Source organism: Branchiostoma floridae, chromosome 18 (assembly GCF_000003815.2).
Source record: "Branchiostoma floridae strain S238N-H82 chromosome 18, Bfl_VNyyK, whole genome shotgun sequence".
Taxonomy (NCBI): Eukaryota; Metazoa; Chordata; class Leptocardii; order Amphioxiformes; family Branchiostomatidae; genus Branchiostoma; species Branchiostoma floridae.
This window is the reverse complement of record NC_049996.1, coordinates 15,079,926-15,100,941: the sequence shown is the minus strand read 5'-3', so window position 1 is coordinate 15,100,941 and position 21,016 is coordinate 15,079,926. Positions and strand designations below refer to the sequence as shown.

The 21,016-nt window shown below is 39.4% G+C and overlaps 1 protein-coding gene across 1 annotated transcript in view; it reads left to right on the top strand.

Annotated features, from left to right (window-relative positions):
* Window positions 1-21,016, top strand: part of LOC118406137 (tensin-like) — a gene marked incomplete in the record, with an annotated part of 215,441 nt that overhangs the window by 107,736 nt on the left and 86,689 nt on the right. Inside the window, 1 exon segment of the mRNA XM_035806003.1 lies at window positions 15,361-15,402. Within this exon segment, the coding sequence (XP_035661896.1) occupies window positions 15,361-15,402 (42 nt within the window).

Here is a 21,016-nt window from a genome sequence, read left to right as displayed (position 1 = left end):
CCACAGGAAGTAAAGACTGCAAAGATACAGTCAAGTACTGTAAATGTATTTAAGTTCGCGGGGATTTAATTTCGCGGTTGCGGGAAAAAGGACTTTTCGCGGTGGTTTTAATTTCGCGGTAGCACCATGCACTGTAGTCTCTTACTGCCATGGAAAAATGTTTGCGGTGGTTTTAAGTTCGCGGTGAAGCTGCCACCGCGAAAACCGCGAACATTAATCCACCGCAAAATTTTCTGCATTTACAGTATCTCAGTTTCTTTTGTACAATTTAGCGTAGACCACACAAAAAAAGAAGATAATGATAGATGAGAAAATAACAATTAGCTTACATTGATGAAACACCTTATACAGTCAAGGATGACTACTTGTAAAGACAATAAAACTAGATTAGCAACATTTTTGCGAAAATGCAGAATGTTTTTCCTGTACCTGTGGCCTTTTCTCAAGCTGCCTGCACACAATACTGTGCCATTAGGCTTGCTATATAGTATTGTATGCAAGTGAAATTTTTTTTTATAACAGTTGATAATCCTAAAATGTTTCTAAGCTCTGATTGGCTCCTAACAGAAGAAATAAAAAGGTTACACACCAGCAAAAACGTTATGTTTTTACCTGCCACAGAAAACATAATAAATTGTAGTACATGTTTACTGATACAACATTCATTTGACAGCTATCTTTTATCTAGAAGTAAATGATCTAGATTTAAAAGTGATATGTTATGGTTTACTTAAATCATATTTAATAGTCAATCTAAAGAGAAAGCCATATATGGTAATGTTTCATGACATCATCATCAAACAAGCTTTTAACGTTACGAGTTAGAAAGTTGATACTTCAAATGTAACACTGTCCTTTGTGTATATAACTACATTCAATATTAGCTGATTCTTTGCAGTTCAGAAAGTCATTTACCAACAACTTGTATTGTTTTATCTTTATCTTAGTTTTAATTAAGCAGCTTGATCAGAGTTTGACGAACTTGTTGCCAAGATAAGAAGTTGATAAGATTACCGGCGTTTAAGAAAGGCGGCCAGACAAAGTTGTAAAGTAAGGGGCGCTTCCTGCGCTGTGATTGGTTGTTACAGGGGACTAGAACGCCGATGGCATTCCAGGTCGGGATGCTTCCGATGTTTAGGATTCCAAAGGGCAAAAATAAAGGCACTGGGCGAGGGCAAGTGCTAAGTTTCTACAGGGGGGGTTGGTGGAAAGCCTAATCATGTTTGGATGCCTGTAGTCACAGTCTGTTGGATCGTGTAGACAGACCTTGTTTTTTCAGGATGTGCTTTCGCTCATTTGAGATGTCCTGCCTACTTAGCATACTGGGCTTTGAGCCACTGACTTTTTTTGATATCCTGACGAGGGTGATTGACATATTGGACAGACAGACATTGCGTGGATGACGTTGTCATACAAAGTTGCCAAAAATAGCTGCCTATCAATTTCATTGGCTGGCGTCTGCCTGTCTAGTGTGGATAGGTCGCAGGAGTTATCCTCGCCCACCATTGCAGCCATTTTGAAGAATTAGCCGAGGGCCTGAACTAATTTAAGGTCAAGGGGAAAGACCGAGAAAGACCCGGGCTGCCCAAGATGTCATCCGAAACTGAAGCCATGAAGGAACCTGCACAAGAGCCTCCTGCAAAAGAAACTGAAACAGTTGCAGAGGAACCCCCTACCGACAAGCCTAAGGATGGGGAAGAGGTAACAGACATAACATTTCTGTGTGTACTCAGAGCTTTGGTGGAGAGAATATGATACACAACTCGGTACTTTGTCTTGTCCTAGCTTGTGTCTTTATGATGCCCGACCATGGATTTACAACATTACTAGAGTCTTTACCTAAGGGAGAGGGGACAGGGACACAATAGGTACTACATCAGGATAGTTTGGTTCCTCCCCTCTCTCCCCTTGATAACTACCATATGTTAGCCCCTTGACGTCTGTCTGGGGGTATCAGAAATCTGGCCCTGTGTTTACACGCAGTTAGAGAGAGTGGCTCCTCCATTTTTGGTGTCCACCATAGTTGGGCTTCATGGACCTCTTCTTGGTAAGTAGACTTTTATCCTGAATCTACAACCATTCTGGTGTTGTGTGAGACTATGGTTGAGTTTGTAATGAGCAGATCATTTCCTTACCTCAAGCGTCGTGTGTGAGTGCAGGGACGTTGTCGCGCTGAAAAACAAGTCCATGTTTATACATGTTAGTCGGCAGAGCCAGGCATATTCTGGCAGACTGACAGTGGAATAGTTTGGAGCCTGTACTGACCAGTACTGTGTTATAGGTCATTTTCATGTGGAAGATTTGTACAAAGAAGCTTGAGTAGGTAGAACAGATTGGAGGTAATAATGTCTGGTTTGGGTCAGTCATGGTTCAATTTTGCTTGCAATGGCTTGACCTGGTCAACCTGGACCAAGTAGGCTGCCCCTCTGTTGACGCCAAATGTTTGCTTTTACCCCAACTTGCTCTGGAAATTATTCCAAACTTCCCAAACAACCTTCCAAGGAGGACACTGGGTTGGGAAGTTTGGTAAACATCGGCATTCTGTGGAAGGTTTCGCAAAGAGGGTAATTTTCAAGGAGGGATTTTTCTTCCCTGTCATCTAGTGCCCTCTCATGACCTCGGCGGACTATAGGCTCATTTGTTTCCTTTTTTCACACAAGAAAGGATCCCAGACATCCTGTAGCCTTTGATTTAGGACATCTTAGGAAATCCTACACAAGGAAGCAGTTCATCCTAAACCTCACAGCACTTCCTAATAGGAAAGCTGTTCCTGGAGAACAGTTTGACCACAAGAATGACTGAAAAACATGTAAGTACCAGGGGAGTAGGACACAGGTCAGTGGTTCTGATAGCGAAGTAGAAACAGTAAAACTTAAGTCAGCTTGTCTGGAAAGGTTAGAATTAACCCTCACAGTTAGAGGAATGGCGGGATTGTGCTTTTTCTGTAGAAGCAAATTGTCGACCACCGTAATAAGTGAAACTGTATCGCTCCCAATCACGCTAGGGTACAAGCTGAGGTTAACGTTGGATAAGTGACAACATGTGAGAAAACCAACTTTTCAAAATTGAGGTCTTGGCAGGGAAAAGGAAGGGAGCAAAGCTAGCAGTTGTTAATGGGGAAAACAGGCAGCTTGTGATGATTAGGTTTTGTTGGCATGATTGGGCATTTGGTTGGAGCAAGGCTCCCATTTTTTAAAAATTGGTTCCAGACTTCTGATTGATTATTGGGATGATGGGTATTGTGTTTCACTTTTGCTTTTTCATTAACCCTTGTCATGCTGAGCCCTTGCATACAAAATGTATATCCAGGATGCATGTACATGTATGTTACACTACATTATGTCAGTATGCCATTTATGTTCACATTCCTGTTCTATATGTACTTTTAGACCTTAAGCTAGTGTCGCTGTATAAATTGATTTAGTACTGTTGCCTTGCATTGTACCTTGTGCAAATGCTGTGCAATAAAGTTCATTCATATATGATGCCTATATGTAGGTCCATTATCGGGGCATTTAAAATGCAGCATACCACATACAGTAAAATGCAGCAGCAGAATAGGTCAAGTGTAATTACTGATGTGATTAATCAACCAGCGTAGAGGGGGTTAGATATGCAAATAATCTCAGCAGGACAAGGGTTATACAGGTGTAACCCTTTTTTGAGAGACAAAGTCATCACCGAATTCATGTGAGCATTTTTTAGACTCTTGGCGTGGCATGTTTCTTCTTTCAGGGAGTGTTTGTTTTCAGAGAGAAAGTAGCAGACCTGAACTTTCATAAACAACTGTCAGATGTAGGTTTTAGGCATGAAACGTCCCAGCAGAGACTGGAGGGCTGTCAGACCCCAGGCCAAACCAATTTTATTTGTTGTTTCTCTGATTTTTTTAGAAAAAATTGGGTTGGTCAGTCAAAAAAAAATTTAACAAAAATTTTTAAAAAGTCAGGGGTAGGAGAGATCGGACAGGACAACCTCAACTTTCAACATTTAGGAGTCCCTGGTAGCAAAGTCCAAAGTTTGATTTGAAGAAAAATCATAAACATACTGTCCAAAATAGGCACATACAGCTACTGGAATTTGAGGCCCATAGTTAATTTGAGAAAGGAGAGGCAGTGATATTTTGTAAACACGAGGTGTGGCCATTAGTTTGAAAAGTTTTTGTTTTATTTCAAGTCGGAAAAAATAGTGTTGGGAAATCTGAGAAACAAGAAATAAAATTGGTGTGGCCCCAGGGGAGGGGAACAAGGTGCAGTGGGAGGGGGGTGATTAAGAAAACAGATAAGACTCACCCCAGATTTATTGTCAGGTATGTTGCTGACTTACACATGTTTGGTCCTCAGAGAGATGTAGTGATGGACAGAGACCTAAGGTCTTGAGAATTTAAGAAGTGGAGATAAGGAGGATGGAAATCCTTATTGACAGGTAGAGAAGTTGCTTGAAGGATGGATTTGACTTGAGGATGGAATCAGCTAAAGTTTATCTGTTAATTGCTGTGAATTCATTCATATTTGCCACTTGAATTTTATGGCTTTAATAGTGACTATCAAGAGTTCACAGTGTCTTTTAGTTTGAAGTAGTGGAAGGATGGAAACTTCTGGAAATATATATTTGAATCTTACAGTATTTCAAAAGTTTAAATGCTGGAAAAAAGTTGTCATCATCCAAACTCCTTAAGAAAAAAAACTCATCTCATCTGCTGAGTTGTTTGCAAACTAATATTGGTTTTCCTTATAACTTCAGTAAAGAGTGCATTTATGAGGGTCTGCATGGAGGATCCTGACACCGATGTATGCTGAATTCAGAAGAATCCCCTACGTATTACGCTAGGCAATTACGCTAAATTTGGTCACCTCGCTACTAATTACGTAGATAAGATGGATTTCCCTACGAATTACGGGAAATAAAAATAGGTGCCTATGCCTTATGGAAAAGAGCTTGCAGACCCTCATTATAAGTGCACATGGTAATGTGCTATCAAATAACCTGATGTTCACATCTTGTACACCCTACTAAGTGGAGTCCTGAAACTCATAATGCCAGAGTTACGACCAACAGATGGTTATCCTTTTCTGGCTTGACATCTTTTATTCCAGTTCAGTAGTAGAGGGTAATGTTCTTTAGATCAGTGGGATATAGACTGTGAATGAGTTTGGTGACCCTATTTCTTCCAGAGGTCTGTTTCAAAACAAGTTTGCTTGGGGTCACTGAACCATAATCAGTTTTCATCTTTCTGATATGATTATGATTATAGAGGTAAAGAGATGATGGTCTTGTGGTTTGGTATATTTTAGAACATTAGAATGATCCAATCTATCTTAATTGTGCCAATGATAGCTTCTTTTTTTCAGTGTGTTAAAGGATCATTCTCATAGGTAAGAGAAAGTGGATAATTATTTCTTTAGAAGTCAGTATAGTACTGTAAATACATTTAAGTTTGCGGGATTTAATTTCGCAGTAGCGGGAAAAAGGACTTTTCTCAGCGGTTTTAAGTTAGCGGGAACACCATGCACTGTTGTCTCTTACTGCCATGGAAAAATGTTTGCGTTCATGGTGAAGTGGCCACCACAAACATTAAACCACCGCGAAAGTTTCTGCATTTACAGTAATCTTTAATTGTAGAATATAAAGTTTTTCCAGTTGGAGGCTCCACAATGGACAGTAGAGTCTATGGAGCAGAGCTGTCTTCAGCTTTAGATATTATTTCTGTCCCTCGCATTCTTTGGCAACCAATGTTGTTGATTTTCTTTGTAAAATCTCCTAGTAAATTTCAAGCTTATGAAAACACATTCATCAGTCATCCATATGTACTAAAGTTCAGATTTGTGGAGACGGATGGTGTAAAATTTTTGTCTGCAAATTTCCATCCCAGGATGGAGAGATTGCTCCTAGAGACAGCCCTATGAGAATGTTACGAGGGGAGATCAATAAGTTCTCAGCCTTACCCAGAAATAATAAGCCCAACTCAAATTTCAAGGCAGAACGTTGTAGTATGAAGCCTTTTATCATAATGATTCTCTTCCTACTTCAAGCAGAAAGAAGTGTGTATCTGACTTTCAGCAGAGCAACTCAGCAAGATGAACCGCACACCTCGGGTCGCAGCTCAATTGTCCACGTTTTTTCCCCTTCTCCCTTACCTGACATTACCGTGTGTCACCTGCAAAGTGATGATCACAGTAATTTGAATTTTGGTATACATTCATACAAGACTTTATACTTCACCTCTGTGCTTTGAAATCTGAGTTGTGCTTATTATTTCTGGGTGAGGCCGAAAACTTCTTGATCACCCCTCCTATCCCTCAGACTGACTCAAAGATTCAGTTGTAGGTTCTCAGAAGACAAACAACTTACATAAGCGGTGTTCTCCAAGGGAGGTGGAGAAATCACATGTATCCCGCGCAATAACACGGCTGGGAACACGTGATTACAGGGCAGGCATCCTCTTCAAAGGGACACAATCTACATATCAAAATCTCAGGGATTGGAGCAGATTATGTTGGGCCTTAGCAAAAAATGTTGTGTTTGCTGTTTCAGTCCTGAAAAATTTGGGGTCGGTAGGTAGGGATTATATATTTTTTTGGTAATTTTCTTTGGTAGGTAGTAGGATAGAAGAATAACAAAAGCTAGAGACAGTCCTTTGGGAGAATTACCTGCTGTACCATCACATTTTTATTTTTGTGTGTCATTAGAGCATAAAAGTAGCGTATGTGATCTTAACAATATTTTCGTTTCAAAGTGGGACATACAAAATGTACATACATGTACCGTAGTCTTTTTTTCAGATTTTCCTTTCACCAATGCTTTTCATGTATTTTCCCTTGTCGTAAGTATTTGTTGTCTGTCCCACCCCGTACACAAAATGGACCGGCCCATAACTACCTGGTAGCTGTCAGACGTAAACGTCTCCATGACTCAGACCTAAACGTTATTCCCGAGGCCGGGCTTTTCTCATCCTCAAATCAAAGTACCACTAATGGTTGCTGATCATACTACAGGCAGATGGGCGACTACGTATGGCTTGTTCAGGTAGAGTTGTGCTACAATGTACATCTAATTTGTATTCTGTAACATTTCTTAATGATATGTGGTGTGTTAAGTACATATCTGTGTTTTTTTTTAGTAAAGCACCGTTGTGTATTGGTGAAAGTGTGTCAAAAGCAAATGACCATAACCATAACATTATGATTAACGGAAATTTTTAGCGTCTATACTTAACAATCAATCAATCAATCATGGATTGTTCAGGTAAAGTCATCCTAATTTGTGTTATTTATATAGATCAAACATTTCTTTGGTTAGATTTGGTGTGTTTGGATATCCGTGTGTTTATTAGTATAGTAAGCGTTGTTGTGTATTGGTGAAAGTGTGTCAAAAATAAGCAAGCTATTTTTAAGATGAAGTTATAGTATGATAACGTTAATGTTATGATTAAGGGAATTTTTTAGCATCAGTACTTAACAAGCAATCAATCAATCAATAGAAGTAATGCTCTAATTAGTGAGTAAGGTACCTTTTCCTGCAAGTATGTAACAACTGGACCATGAAATAAGATTTAATTTTTTTTTTCATGCGAGTTTTTTTGTATCATAGCTCCCTGGATGGTCGAGTTTGGGACATTTTACAATCAGTGAATTTTATGGTGATGAAAACTGTTACAGTTCGTTAACAGTAAAAGTGGCCATGCATATATCCACATTGATTAGCCATACTAATTGCTTCATTAAGAAATTATGGATGGTGTTACATGTAATAGCCATTTGGGAGTGGAGAAAATGTTAGTCCAAGAATGAATACCTAAAGCCAATGTATATACAATTTCTACTTCTTCCATTATTTTGGTTCATTGCTAGAAATGTATATTACTATATATTAGATAAAATTTTGTGTGAACATTTTTTGTGTTTTCTGTAAAGCCTTGCTTTAAAGTGAAAATTTAAAGCTGTTAGCAAGTTATGGTTTTTAGTAGGTACATAAATTGTTTGCTGTATCCCATGTCACATGCACTTATAAGTTATAACACACTAGGGAACAGAGTCGTAAAATGGCATGTATTGGAAGCAGCCTACTGGTAATAGCTTATGAGCAACGTTGTAAGTAATATTTACAAAGTTATTGCATCTCCAAAGATAGTAAAGTGTTATGAGAATGTGGGGGAGGGGTTGTCACCCGTATTAAAGTTATTGTAACTCATTATGTCGTGAAAATTAGATTTTGTTTGAAAGAATTTACATAAAGAGAAAGATAATATTCCTTCTGCACCAATGATTGTGTGGAATTATGTCATTTGTTATGTTATGTCATTTGAATATGTAGGATGTTTGCGATTGGGGAAATCATGAATTTCAAGGGGAAAAGGGGGGAGAAATTTTCCTTCAGTAATGAGTATATTTTGGTAGATGATCACTTGCACTAGTTCACCTTTATCCGTGGAGTAACTTATATCTGTTGTATGTAAAAACAGCATTTAAGGATATCAAGTTGACGGACGGTGGTTTCAAACTGCAATATTTCTAAAATATTGTAGTTTGACACCACTTGCTATCCCAAAATACTCACACCGGATATAGGTTAACTGATAAATGTGAACTAGCATCATATTCAGATTTACCTGACACAATTGACTTAGTTTTTATGTTGAAATTTGTACCTTTCATTCAACACAATGGCAATTTGCTCACTTCGACTTTTTCCAATGGATGATAGAATAACGAGAAAAGCAGTAATTACTTAAAGATAACTGGAGCAAGGAATCAGAGCATGTCATTCCTAATTGCCTTCACCATCTATATGAAAGAGAAAGGGAGAAGGATAGAAAGAAGATCATTGTAGTAGATGTTGTTTATCCAAGGTTGCCATGGAAATGGCTAAAAGTAGGAAGCCCAACCCAATTGCATTACCACGTCCCTTTGAGATACCCAAGAAGGGTTAGTCATAGAAGCTTTGATGTTTTTAAACCATAGAGAATCTGCTTCCCTTTGATGTGGGGATGTGCAGTTGGGAATAGAACAGTTACATGTAGATCTGTTTCTCTCCTTTGAAATCATGATATGGCTGTACTATAGGGCTAGAGAAAGTATCGGGATCAAGTTTTGTTCATGATATAGTGTCTATATATGTCCATGCTGTTGTATCTTTACAGTTTGAATGAGACAATTTTCTATTAGGATACTGATGTTCGATTGTTTCCCAAATGTTTGGGTAGATTCACCGTGACCCCATAATGATCAACATTTTTAACTGTTCAGAAATTTCAAAATTGTCTGTATTTTGGTAGCTCTAGAAACTTGATAGGCAAGTGCTAATTTTTTTGGCAATATATGTTTAAATATCTCATTCATGTCTCTTTCTATTTGTTGTGCATAGTTTATGAATTGCGATGATATTTGGTATGTGGATAGGTGTTAAGAAGACTTCCAAGTCTTACTAGTAGTATGTGCCCTTGGTAATGGAGCAGAAATTCCTTTTTTTCCTCTGCATGTACTTATAGGCAACCTTTTCTGGCTCTTTCCTGCTCATAAACGACAACCACCCTCACTCCCCAGCCCCATCTGGACCAATCTCATGTTGACTACTCCAGGATAGACTAGAGGATTAACTCCATCGCTGGGTCACAGTCTGGCATTTTCATCTGTCAAAATAAACCAGATGGTAGTCATTTCTCATACAGCCAGATTTGTGCAGCTTTTATAATGTTTTCAATTTGGTTAGACTCACACAATATTGGAACTTGGGAGGTACCTGACCTTTTTAAGGTCAAATTGCAACTTGACAAATTAAAAAAAGTCTTGGGTATACAAACTTGAGGTACTTATTATGTGAAATGAAGTACTGTAAATGCAGAATTGTTTGCGGTAATTTTATGTTAGTGGTTTTCGCAGTGGCCACTTAACTGTGAACTTAAAACAACCGCGAACATTTATCCATTATATCATGTGACTGCAGTCTGTAGCACTATCCCAAACTTAAAACTACCGTGAAGACTCCATTTTTCCCACTACTTTCAAATTAAATCCCTGCGAACTTATTTGCATTTACACTTTATTTATACAGTAGTTGCTGTATTCACTTGCCCTCATATAGTGTTTGATGGATGCTCCGCTACATTGTATGAAATAAAGCAGTTTGATTTATAACTTTCATAACTACATTTCATAACTGGTATGTATGAACGGAGGGTGGATATGGCTTTCTGATGTGCGTGTATTGCAACTAGAAATGTTTCACTGAATATGATATTGTGTGCTCTTGCAGTCACTGTGATATATTGTCTGTAGTAGGAAAAACGTGGTCTCAATATTCAGTGGGTCAATGAATTATGTTGTTTTAAATTGTTTCAGCAGAGTCTAATAGAATAAACTGTGTGAGAGTCTCAATGTCTTTATCAGTTTGAAATGTCCATTTCATTTTCATTAGTTAGAATACCATTGAAATCTTGTTCACATTGAAATCTGCAAAATGCTGCTGCCAGTCTTTAGTAGACATTTTTCTTAGAAATAACAGGTGCAACAGAAAAATGAGCCGATCTTGTTTGTGAACCTTAAATCACTACTTAGCATTGATAATGAGCCTTCAGTCCAGGGTATCTGTCATTCCGGTTTGCATGAGGCCTATAATATTGTCTTTTAACAGATTTATGCCTTGACACTTAAGAAATATCTTTAAGCTCTTTGGAAAATCCAATTATATGGTGTCTGTTAGCTTTCTAGTCAAGTTACATGTACTTAGTACACTGTCATGGTCAAAAACAACTGAGGTAAAGTAAGTGTTTTTGATAGCTGTCAGAGAGTGCAGTGTGGCTACAGCAAATTCAAACTGGGTTATCCCTACTCATTTCAATTAAGTGTTCTAGAAGACATATAAGATGTCATGTAACATGATAAACATCTAGATTATTGGCTCAAAACAGTACCCAACCAAAGCATATAGACTTGCATTACTGATTTGAAACTAGAATACCATAATTTACCTTCAAACTATTCATTTCAAGAGAAGTGTTTCAAAGTTTTAAATCAAAGCTTGAATGTTTCAGGTCAGAAAAGAGCCGCTGAGGGAGAAGTGGCATAATTGACAGAGTTTTGTTTACACAGTATGCGATCTATCACGGTATGCTTTTTGGTGCTTGTTATTTTTGAACAAATATTTTGATTGGCAAGTGGCACCAAAAATGGGGTCATGGTACTGTTACATATCTTCTGGTGTGTCATTCTTCGCAGTGAGTCACAGACTGGGGCCTATGTGCCATGCACAGAGCTCACCTCTCGTATACTTGATATTTCTCTCCTGATTGGCTGAAATATGTTGTCTGTAAACAGTGGAATGGGCCTCTGAAGATCAGCTTGGGTTTCCAAAAGCGGGATCAGAGTATGGCAAGTGTAACCTAAGAATGTGTAACCCCTAGGCGGGTTATACTAATTTTACACTTCATTAGGTACAATACAGGTTGGGGAAGGGGCCAGAGAGTCATTGTTGTGTGCTTAAGACAGGTGTATACACCTTTGTTCTCTTGAAGGACTGAATGTCAAACCACACTTAAGACCAAGATCGGTACAGACCTCTTGCCCTCGGTCGGCCGGCTTTTATATTCTCACCAGGAATACCATTGCAGTGAGGACTGTGGAGTTTATTTACAGAGCTCGGAAACAGCTAAAAATAAGTGTGGTAAATACACGGGTCAACTGTAAGGCAGAGTTGTTGCAAGTGCTGCAAAAATGGTGAGTTTTGCTAACCTTTCAAGAATTTTGTCAATAGGTTAAATGGTTGGGTGATAGTTCGTGTTAAAAGTGAAATTTTGTTATCATCACTGTATATTTACAACAGCAAGGGAGTCAGAATGACTGTTGTGTTTTGGGTCCTATTTTACATTTTATGTACTTTTATTGTAAGCAGAAGTTTGCATGGCTAGATATAAGGGAAAGGTACAAAAAGATGTTACCAGGAATGGTACCCAAGTCATTTGCTATGTATCAAAAGCTAAAGTTAGACATGTTCTTGGCAGTCCAGAACGGTTGTGGTTTGGGAAAATATGCTTAAGCTCTACCCTGCAAATTCCATTGGTTCTACAACATTGGGCTGCGATAGCGTGGTGGTGTGGTCCCCCCTAATGTACTGTTTACGAAATAGCTTTAAGTGGGTGTCATAGTCTTGGTCAGCGCTCAAGTAACCTGCCTGCCAAAGTGGTAGAGTCACGATGCTCAAGTCAAGACTAAAGCTGTCAAACCACTTTTGTATCGTGACTTTCCATCTGTTCATGGCAAATAGAGTCCATTCCGAGTCACTGCATGGCTTTTTAAAACTACATGTGTAATAGGTGTAGATTATTATCCAATTGTTGTATCAAACATTAGAAATAGTACTCTTCAAGCAGAGGTTAGGGTCAAGCTGTTTTTTTTAGTTGTCGTAATCAGACTCTCTATTTTGTAATGTTTCTTGATGTCCGCTGGCCTAACAGATGTCAAGAAAAATTACAAAATAGAAAGCCAGATAAAAAGGACTAAAAAAATTTCAAAAAACAGCCAGAGCCTAACCTCTGCTTGGAGAGTATAAAAATAGTTCATATACTGTTAGAAAAAGTGTGAGCGCTACTGAGAAGAGAATAGTAACATGTATGGTCAGATAACATATCTACTCAGTAAAGCCAGGAGGGGTTCCCTGCCCTTGTTGTATGCATAGTTTTGTATCAGTGTATCCTTTGCTTGTCAAATGCTTACAATGTCTCACCTGGTGAGGTTAAAGGTCAAGTAGGGCAAGTCATCATTTAAACTGTATGTTGAAGGGTCTTCAATTCAAGAAGGTCCTAGCTAGGATTTCAGTTTCAGCAAGGATTTGAAACATAGAATCCTTACATATTTCCTCTCTGTGATAGCATATATCAGTACCTACATTTGTATAGCTCTTTCCAGTGCAGGGATGTCTTCAGCTTTAAAATTGTTCTGTCCCACTGTTAGGGAGCCCATGTCGTTGAGTTTTGTTGTTAAATCTGTCATTTTAAGCTTACAAAATATAAATATGTTATCATCAGTTTTATTTATGTTATGACGTTCAGATTTGGACAGAGAGTGAATTTTTTTGGTGGTTACAAGCAAATTTCCATCCTTGGATGGAGGGACAGGTCCTGGAGACAGTCCTAATCCTCCCCATCTATAATGATCAACCCCTATGTTTAGGATCTCCTAGACCATCCCCCATCTATAATGATTAGCCAATATGTTAAGAGCATCACCTAGATCATCCCCCATCAAAAATGATCAGCCCCTATGTTTAGAGCATCACGTAGACCATCCCCCATCTATAATGATCAATCCCTATGTTGAGAGCATCGCCCAGACCATCCCCCCATCTATAATGATCAGCCCCTATGTTTAGAGCATCGCCCAGACCATCCCCCATGTATAATGATCAGCCCCTTATGTTTACAGCATCACGTAGACCATCCCCCATCTATAATGATCAGCCCCTATGTTTAGAGCATCGCCCAGACCATCCCCCATGTATAATGATCAGCCCCTTATGTTTACAGCATCACTTAGACCATCCCCCATCTATAATGACCATCCCCCATCTATAATGACCATCCCCCATCTATAATGACCATCCCCCATCTATAATGATCAGCCCCCATGTTTAGAGCATCACGTAGACCATCCCCCATCTATAATGATCAGCCCCTATGTTTAGAGCATCCCCTAGACCATCCCCATCTATAATGATCTCCTAGACTGTCCCCCATCTATAATGATCAGCCCCTATGTTTAGAGCATCACGTAGACCATCCCCCCATCTATAATGACCATCCCCCATCTATAATGATCAGCCCCTATGTTTAGAGCATCACCTAGACCCACCCCCATCTATAATGATCAGCCCCTATGTTTAGAGCATCACCTAGACCATCCCCCATCTATAATGATCAGCCCCTATGTTTAGAGCATCCCCTAGACCATCCCCATCTATAATGATCTCCTAGACTGTCCCCCATCTATAATGATCAGCCCCTATGTTTAGAGCATCACATAGACCATCCCCCCATCTATAATGACCATCCCCCATCTATAATGATCAGCCCCTATGTTTAGAGCATCACCTAGACCCACCCCCATCTATAATGATCAGCCCCTATGTTTAGAGCATCACCTAGACCATCCCCCATCTATAATGATCAGCCCCTATGTTTAGAGCATCCCCTAGACCATCCCCATCTATAATGATCTCCTAGACTGTCCCCCATCTATAATGAACAGCCCCCGGCTGCCCTAGCAGCAGGTGTTGGCTATCAGCAGACACAGTGGCACCAGTTCAAGTTTATTTCTTCAAGTTTGGGCAGCCTGGAATGTGCCAATGTCACTCCCTCCCGTGGCCTTCCTGATGGTTTGCAAACAGCCCCCCTCCCATACCCCGTGGAGCAGCGATAAGTTTGTCAAATTCCTGGCGCCACCACTGGCAACTGTTGCTTTTCCTTCAAACAAGGAGGCCCTCATGGCTTCTGACACAGTCATACGTTCATATACTTGGATAGTACGTGAGCAGTTGAACTTGATGTTATTTTGTTGTCAGATTCCCGTGGCCACCACCAGTAACAGTTGCTTTTCCTTCAAACAAGGAAGCCCTCATGGTTTTTGACAATTGTGAAAGGCCAGTACTTCACAATCATACATACATACATTTTGTGAGTGAACAGTTGATGTTATTTTGTTGTCAGATTCCTGCCGCCACCACAAGAAACAGTTGCTTTTCCTTCAAACAAGGAAGCCCTCATGGTTTTTGACAATTGTGAAAGGCCAGTACTTCACAATCATACATACATACATTTTGTTATGGATTGTTAGTGAACAGTTGATGTTATTTTGTTGACTCAGATTTCTTGTGTGAACATTTATGGTATTTCAAACCAATTCCTGTATTATACCCAACTTGTTTGAAGAACAATGTCACTTGATTCTCTTCATTCATGCACATTTGCTTCTCACCCTGTAAAATAGATCATATCATGTATCATAGAGAGAACATGATTAATTATAGTTCATTCATTTTGTTGCAAATTCTTGGCCGAAAGAGAATGTGTCTACTCTCGATTCAAGTCTAAAGGCTAACTCAAAATTGTAACCTGTTGGGTTTGACTTCTTTTCCTGAGACAGTGGAAGACGAAGGATTCAACCTTTTCTATTGAAGTAAACATATGTTAGATTGCTGACTGGTTAAAAGCATTAAATTACTGGTGTGGACCTACAAGAATCGTGGTCCTACAAGTGTGACGATTCATCAGAAGGTCATTTGAAGGTCACGATGTTGTTTTCTTTAATGTTGAGTGATGCCTTCCCTTGATGTTATGTCAAAACATCCTAAATCTGGTCTTATTTTCCCTTACAGCCAAGCAATGAAGGCCTCGCAAGACAGAATTCTTCAAAAGCAGTAAGTAGTCTGTATATATTTTTGCAAGCCCAGATTGTTTCAGGGTTGGACAAGTTTTAGAAAGTTCACCGGCCCTATTGGGTAGGTAACATTAGCTCACCTTTATCCGCGGGGCAACCTATGTCCGTTGTATTCGAAAGCAGGGAATTTGGGGATGTCAAATCGACGAATGGTATTTTCAAACTGCGTTATTTTGAAAAACAATGCAATCTTACAACAACTGTCTGTAGACTTGATATTCCTAAAAAACAGTTTGTAAATACAACAGATACAGGTTACCTTGTGGATAAAGGTAAGCTAGCATTATACGTTCATTTCCACTTGCTCAAACCAACTTTTCACTGGATCCGAAATTTGAATGACATGTTTTATGCATTTGTACCTGCAGGTAGGAAATTATTTTTTCTTCTATTTTTCTGGAACAAAGCATTTGAATTTGAAATATGTTTTAGACCGGGTTGGCAATTGCGGCAAGAGAGAACGATTTATTCTGGCAAGTGAAGTACTGTAAATGCAGAAATGTTCGCGGTGGATTAATGTTCGCGGTTTTCCTAGTGACCACTCCACCGCGAACTTAGACCAACCGTGAACATTTTTCTATTATGGTATTAGACTGCAGTCTATCGTGTTACCACGAAATTAAAACCACCGCGAAAAGTCCTTTTTCTTGCTATCGCAAACTTAAATTCCCGCGAGTTTAAATACATGTACAGTATACTGAAATCTGTTCAAATCGCAATGGTCCTTTTGCTAAGTCCTGGACAACTTGCTGAATCAGCACTTTCACTTGACCAGGCAATCAGACCTACAATGGACCTGTCAAACCCTGTTGTATATTTTATTGTTGTTCATAGCTGTGATTTAGAAGGAAAGTTTCTTTGGAGACCAATTTTTTGTGTAAATAATTCTCGGACTGACACTCATTTATCTTGTAAGCAAATTGTTTAATTTGCTTGGTACTTAAAGTCTGAAGTAGTGTGTGACACAAGATTGGAGATAAGATCAAAAGCCTTAACAGGGAAGTGACTCTTAAGAGCAAACATGCTACATGCATGTGTAGGTGTGCTGTAATCTCCAAGCAGATCCTACGGTAGCATAAGATAGTCTTAAAAGCTGGCAGAGGAGTGAAGCCGTTCTAGGAGTGTGTTTGGCTACAAGGCTAATGGGCACCTCTTGGCTGACTACACTCCTTGGCCAGTTTGGTACTATCTTATGCCATTGTATGATCTGCTTGGAGAATATGTGTATTGCTGCGCGGAATTCTACACCTCAAAGCAAATTCTGTGGTTATTCTTGAGTCAGGACGTCCCAGAAATAGATTTCGTTTACTTAACGGTTTCATGGTAAATTAGGCGAACCAAAGGCTGTTTCCACACGATTGAACTTGACTCCAAACTTGGGACCAAGTTCGATATGGCATGTTGAAGCCCAAGAATTTGAAGCTTTTTAAAACTATCTGCTAACAGATAAGATCTTTCATGTAAATGATGCAATGTATTGTTGCTATGATGTAGTCATTATATTGTCCTATGCTCAAGTGTAGAGTCAATTCAGTAGGGACCTACAATGTACATGTACAACAATGTGCAACAATACAATGTAACGTTAGTTCACCTTTATCCGTTAGGTAACCTATATTTGTTACTTTGAAGAACAGAGTTTTTTGAGATATCACGTTGACAAACGTTGATTTCCAAATGCAGGATTTTCAGGATAATGCAGTTTAAAACTTGTTGACTTGATGTGCCTAATTACCCTGTTTTGAAAAACAACAGATATAGGTTACCCCGCGGAAAAAGGTGAACTGGCAGTACATGACTTGTACATACGGATCAGTAGAGTTGCAGTCTCAAACACTGCTTTAATAGTTAGTGTGGTAATTTTTACCTTCTTCAGGATATAGTTGTGAATAGAAATTATTCCCTGCAACATGAAAAAATTTGATGGACAGGTATCATATGATGGCTCTGGAAAATTTGCCTGGAAAAAACTGTTCAAAACAGTAAATATGCCCCTTTGTATCATGTTATCTGAACATTTCTACCTGATCATGACATGTCAGTGCTCGAAATACATTTTTCAGCCAGGTTGCCCAGGCGGTAACCTGAGTCAAAAGCCAGGTTGCACCATCAACATTTCAGGTTGCCCCACTTCCAATTATTATGTTCTTCAATCAGCTACATATAGATTATCTTTTCTCCCAGTTACATGTAACTACTTATGTTTTATCTTATGAAGAACTAAATGCAAAACTTGCATGTAGGTGGGGGGGGGAAGCAGTGTTTCAACTGCAGAATTTCAGGTTGTGCAGTGTGCAGCCTGGTTTAAAATTGAGGTATGCCAAGCAAAATGTGGTTGCATTTGCAAGTGTGCAAGTCTGTATTTTGAGCACTATGTCCAAAATAGTAAATATGTCCCTTTGCGTCGTGTTATCTGAACACTTCTACCTGTCATGTAACGCCAATTCACCTTTATCAATGGGGTAACCTGTATCCGTTATTCGTAAAAACAGGGCATTTAGGGATGTGAAATTAATGGACATTGGTTTCAAAATGCAATATTTTCAAAATATTCCAGTAATTTTCAAAATATTGTACTGGTTGACTTGATATAGTTTACCTGGCGGATAAAGGTGAACTAGCATTATATGTAAGAGAAAATGGGCCATGTCAACAAGATGCTCCCTACAGTAAGAGGAGCCTCAAAGCAGATTTATTTACCAAAGTCACATCATACCTTCCCAGCATCTCCCATGGGCAGATAATTGCTAATGGTGGGAGGTTGGGGATCAGGGTAGAGGGTAGGGTTTCTGGAGGTGTACATCAAAGGGAGCTTTGGGAAACAATCCATTGGTTGGTAGTAGGGGTGGGTACCTGTACAGAAAATTCAGGTACATGTACGGTACAGGTCCAGAGTACTAGGTCCAGGTTGTTGTACGCTGAGTTCAGAAGAACCCCCAATGTATTACGCTCAAATGAAGGAAGGCTATTTCGCAAAAATCTAGTCACCTCTGTGGATCTACAAATTACTTGCATAAGTCAGAGTTGGACTCACTGGACAGATCAGCCACATGGAAGCACAGTGTGAAGACTATTCCGACTGCTGCCTACCCCTGTCACAGGGATCCCAGCAGCAGTATAATCAAAAATGGATACGAAGTCTGCTTTCCTACAACTTACGGGAAACCAAAATAAGCTGCCAACAAGTTATTCTTTTTATCAAAAAGGGCATGCAGGCCCTCTTGAAACACAGCAAAAACTTCCTTTCTACTCCCACAGCAAAATCAAATCCCAGCAAAAAGTCATGAATTTAGAGTATCCTGCAGAGAACATGTCAGGTTTTCCTCTCTCAAAGTTGTTTGTCCCAAGAATGTTATCTCCTGTGCCTTGACCTGTGATGACCTCTTGCCACCAAATTTGACCCCATTGGCAGTCTTCATGGGGATCATTCTGGGACCATTCCTGCATTTGGCGTTTCCATTGGATTAAGTGTTAAAATACGAACCTTCATGCCCGCAAATCCATAGAAGATACATTCTATGTAAAGATGTTTTCCTTTCTATCGTAAGCACACTTGTCCGTTAGGCTATAATTAAATAAAGAATATGTCATCCAAATCTAATGGATACAAGATACTATCCAATTTGCAAATACCCAATATCTGCTAGAAGCCCTTTTGAGCGGCCAAAGGCCTGACCACAGCACTCAGGACAAAAAAAAATGTACATGTCCGACCATCGCTCGCAAACTATGACATAATATTGACAGTAATACATAAGCTTTCATCTCAAATACTCTTCATATCAGGTAGGGGCGATGAAAGGAGATTTATCATCCACCCAAACACACGCTTTGACACACAATCATTTTTGGGCACGGACTCTTTGGGAGTGCCCACTTGAAGAAATACAGGAAGGAGACCTTCTGAGATCAAATCCAGGGCGTGTCCGTCTGTAGCACATCTTAAAGCTCTTCAGAAGAAGTAAAAGACATCCGAGCTGGTTTTGAGTGTTGAAATTAATCCTGTTGATGGTACAAAAAAATCCAGTTGGTACGTAGTCTGTGTCCTGCCAGATATTTTGCATTCTGGCATGAAACCAACCTGGAAAATTTAAGGGATCGGTTCATTCGATTGCAATGATTTAGTAGTTGTGGTACTAGTAGTGGACTGGTTTATTTCCAAACATGGATTGAAAGCCAACTTGCGGACTAAAGGCTGAATTGCAAAGCTTTCCTATAACTAAACATTGATAAACATTAAACATTGTTATACAACATAAAACATTATTGTCCAATAGTAAACATCATTATACAGCAAAAGTTAGATATTACAATACAACATGAAGTATTAGTATACGACTTTTAACATTAAACTTTGGCATATAACTTATATTTGGTTTGTTTGGTAGCTGTTGTGAGCCTGATGGTGCAGGTCAATTTTGCTCCTCCTGGTTGTCGACCTTGGTACTGCAGCAGTAATTTTTCATATCTAAGGTCATGGACATGGTGGTGGCCTTGTTACTCTACAGATAGGTTCCGTGTCTTTCAGTTCAAGAACTGAGATGTTTACGTTAAAGTTTGGGAAGGTATTTTGCGGAGCCTTGTGCTTTGTGATGTAAAGATAAGAGGGCCTTCACAGTCTGCTGAGTCTTGCATTGTGAGGATGTTTATCCTTCCTTTAAAAAGATAAGTTTTCAGAAATGACACTGGTCTCTTGCTGCTTGTGACGGTCACTGCACGTCTGCATATTGTCTTATGATGCTGACCATTGTCTTTCTACAAAACACCAAATTTTAGTGTAAGTGTTCTGTTTATTCTTTTGGCCTTTCTTCTTTTATGTAAGAGGGTTAGCTTCCTCTGCATCAAAGTGTACTAGCCATCAGTGCTGTAAGGGAGAGATGTTATTGCAAAGAGAATTTCAGTGAAACACAACATACTCTTCGTTCAACTTCCAAATACCCGTCCAAATGTTCAAAGTCCCTGTATATAGCAACAGTCTCTTTCCTTAGACTACTATTAATAAAATACTATTTGATTTGATCTATTCGCATATATTTCATGTATTAAAAACAAAAAGTAATGTACAGAAAAGAAATACATGCAGTTGAAGCCTAAGGGGCTTTTTGAGGGCCTCCCTCCATAAATAAGATAATTGCTCTTTCTTGGCAAATGCAGCCCACAAACCTTCAAAACCAATGAACACCGCTATCTCCTTACCTCTTCGACTCAGTGCCTACTGGAAGCGACCAATAATGGCCTCGCATAGAGCAACGCCTTAAAAAAAACTCCTGGCATTAGCAAAAGTCACTTGGGGATAGTTGCTGACTCTCTAGTCTGTGTAACACAAACTCTGCCGTCCAGGGCAGTAACTTCCCTCCTGCAGATGTAGGATGTTTGGTGGGCTGCTGTAAGCAAGATTTAATCAGGCTACTGTTTCAACAAGCAGGACTTTGAAGGACAGATAATACATTGATTTGTACCCATTTTCTGACAATCAGCCAATCCCGCCAACTGCCAGTAAATTGTTACCAATCAGAGGCCTGGAGAAAAAAAAGTTGGAACAGTGGGGTTTCAAGCGCCACCAAGCTGACCATGACAAAGGCTCTGAGCATTTG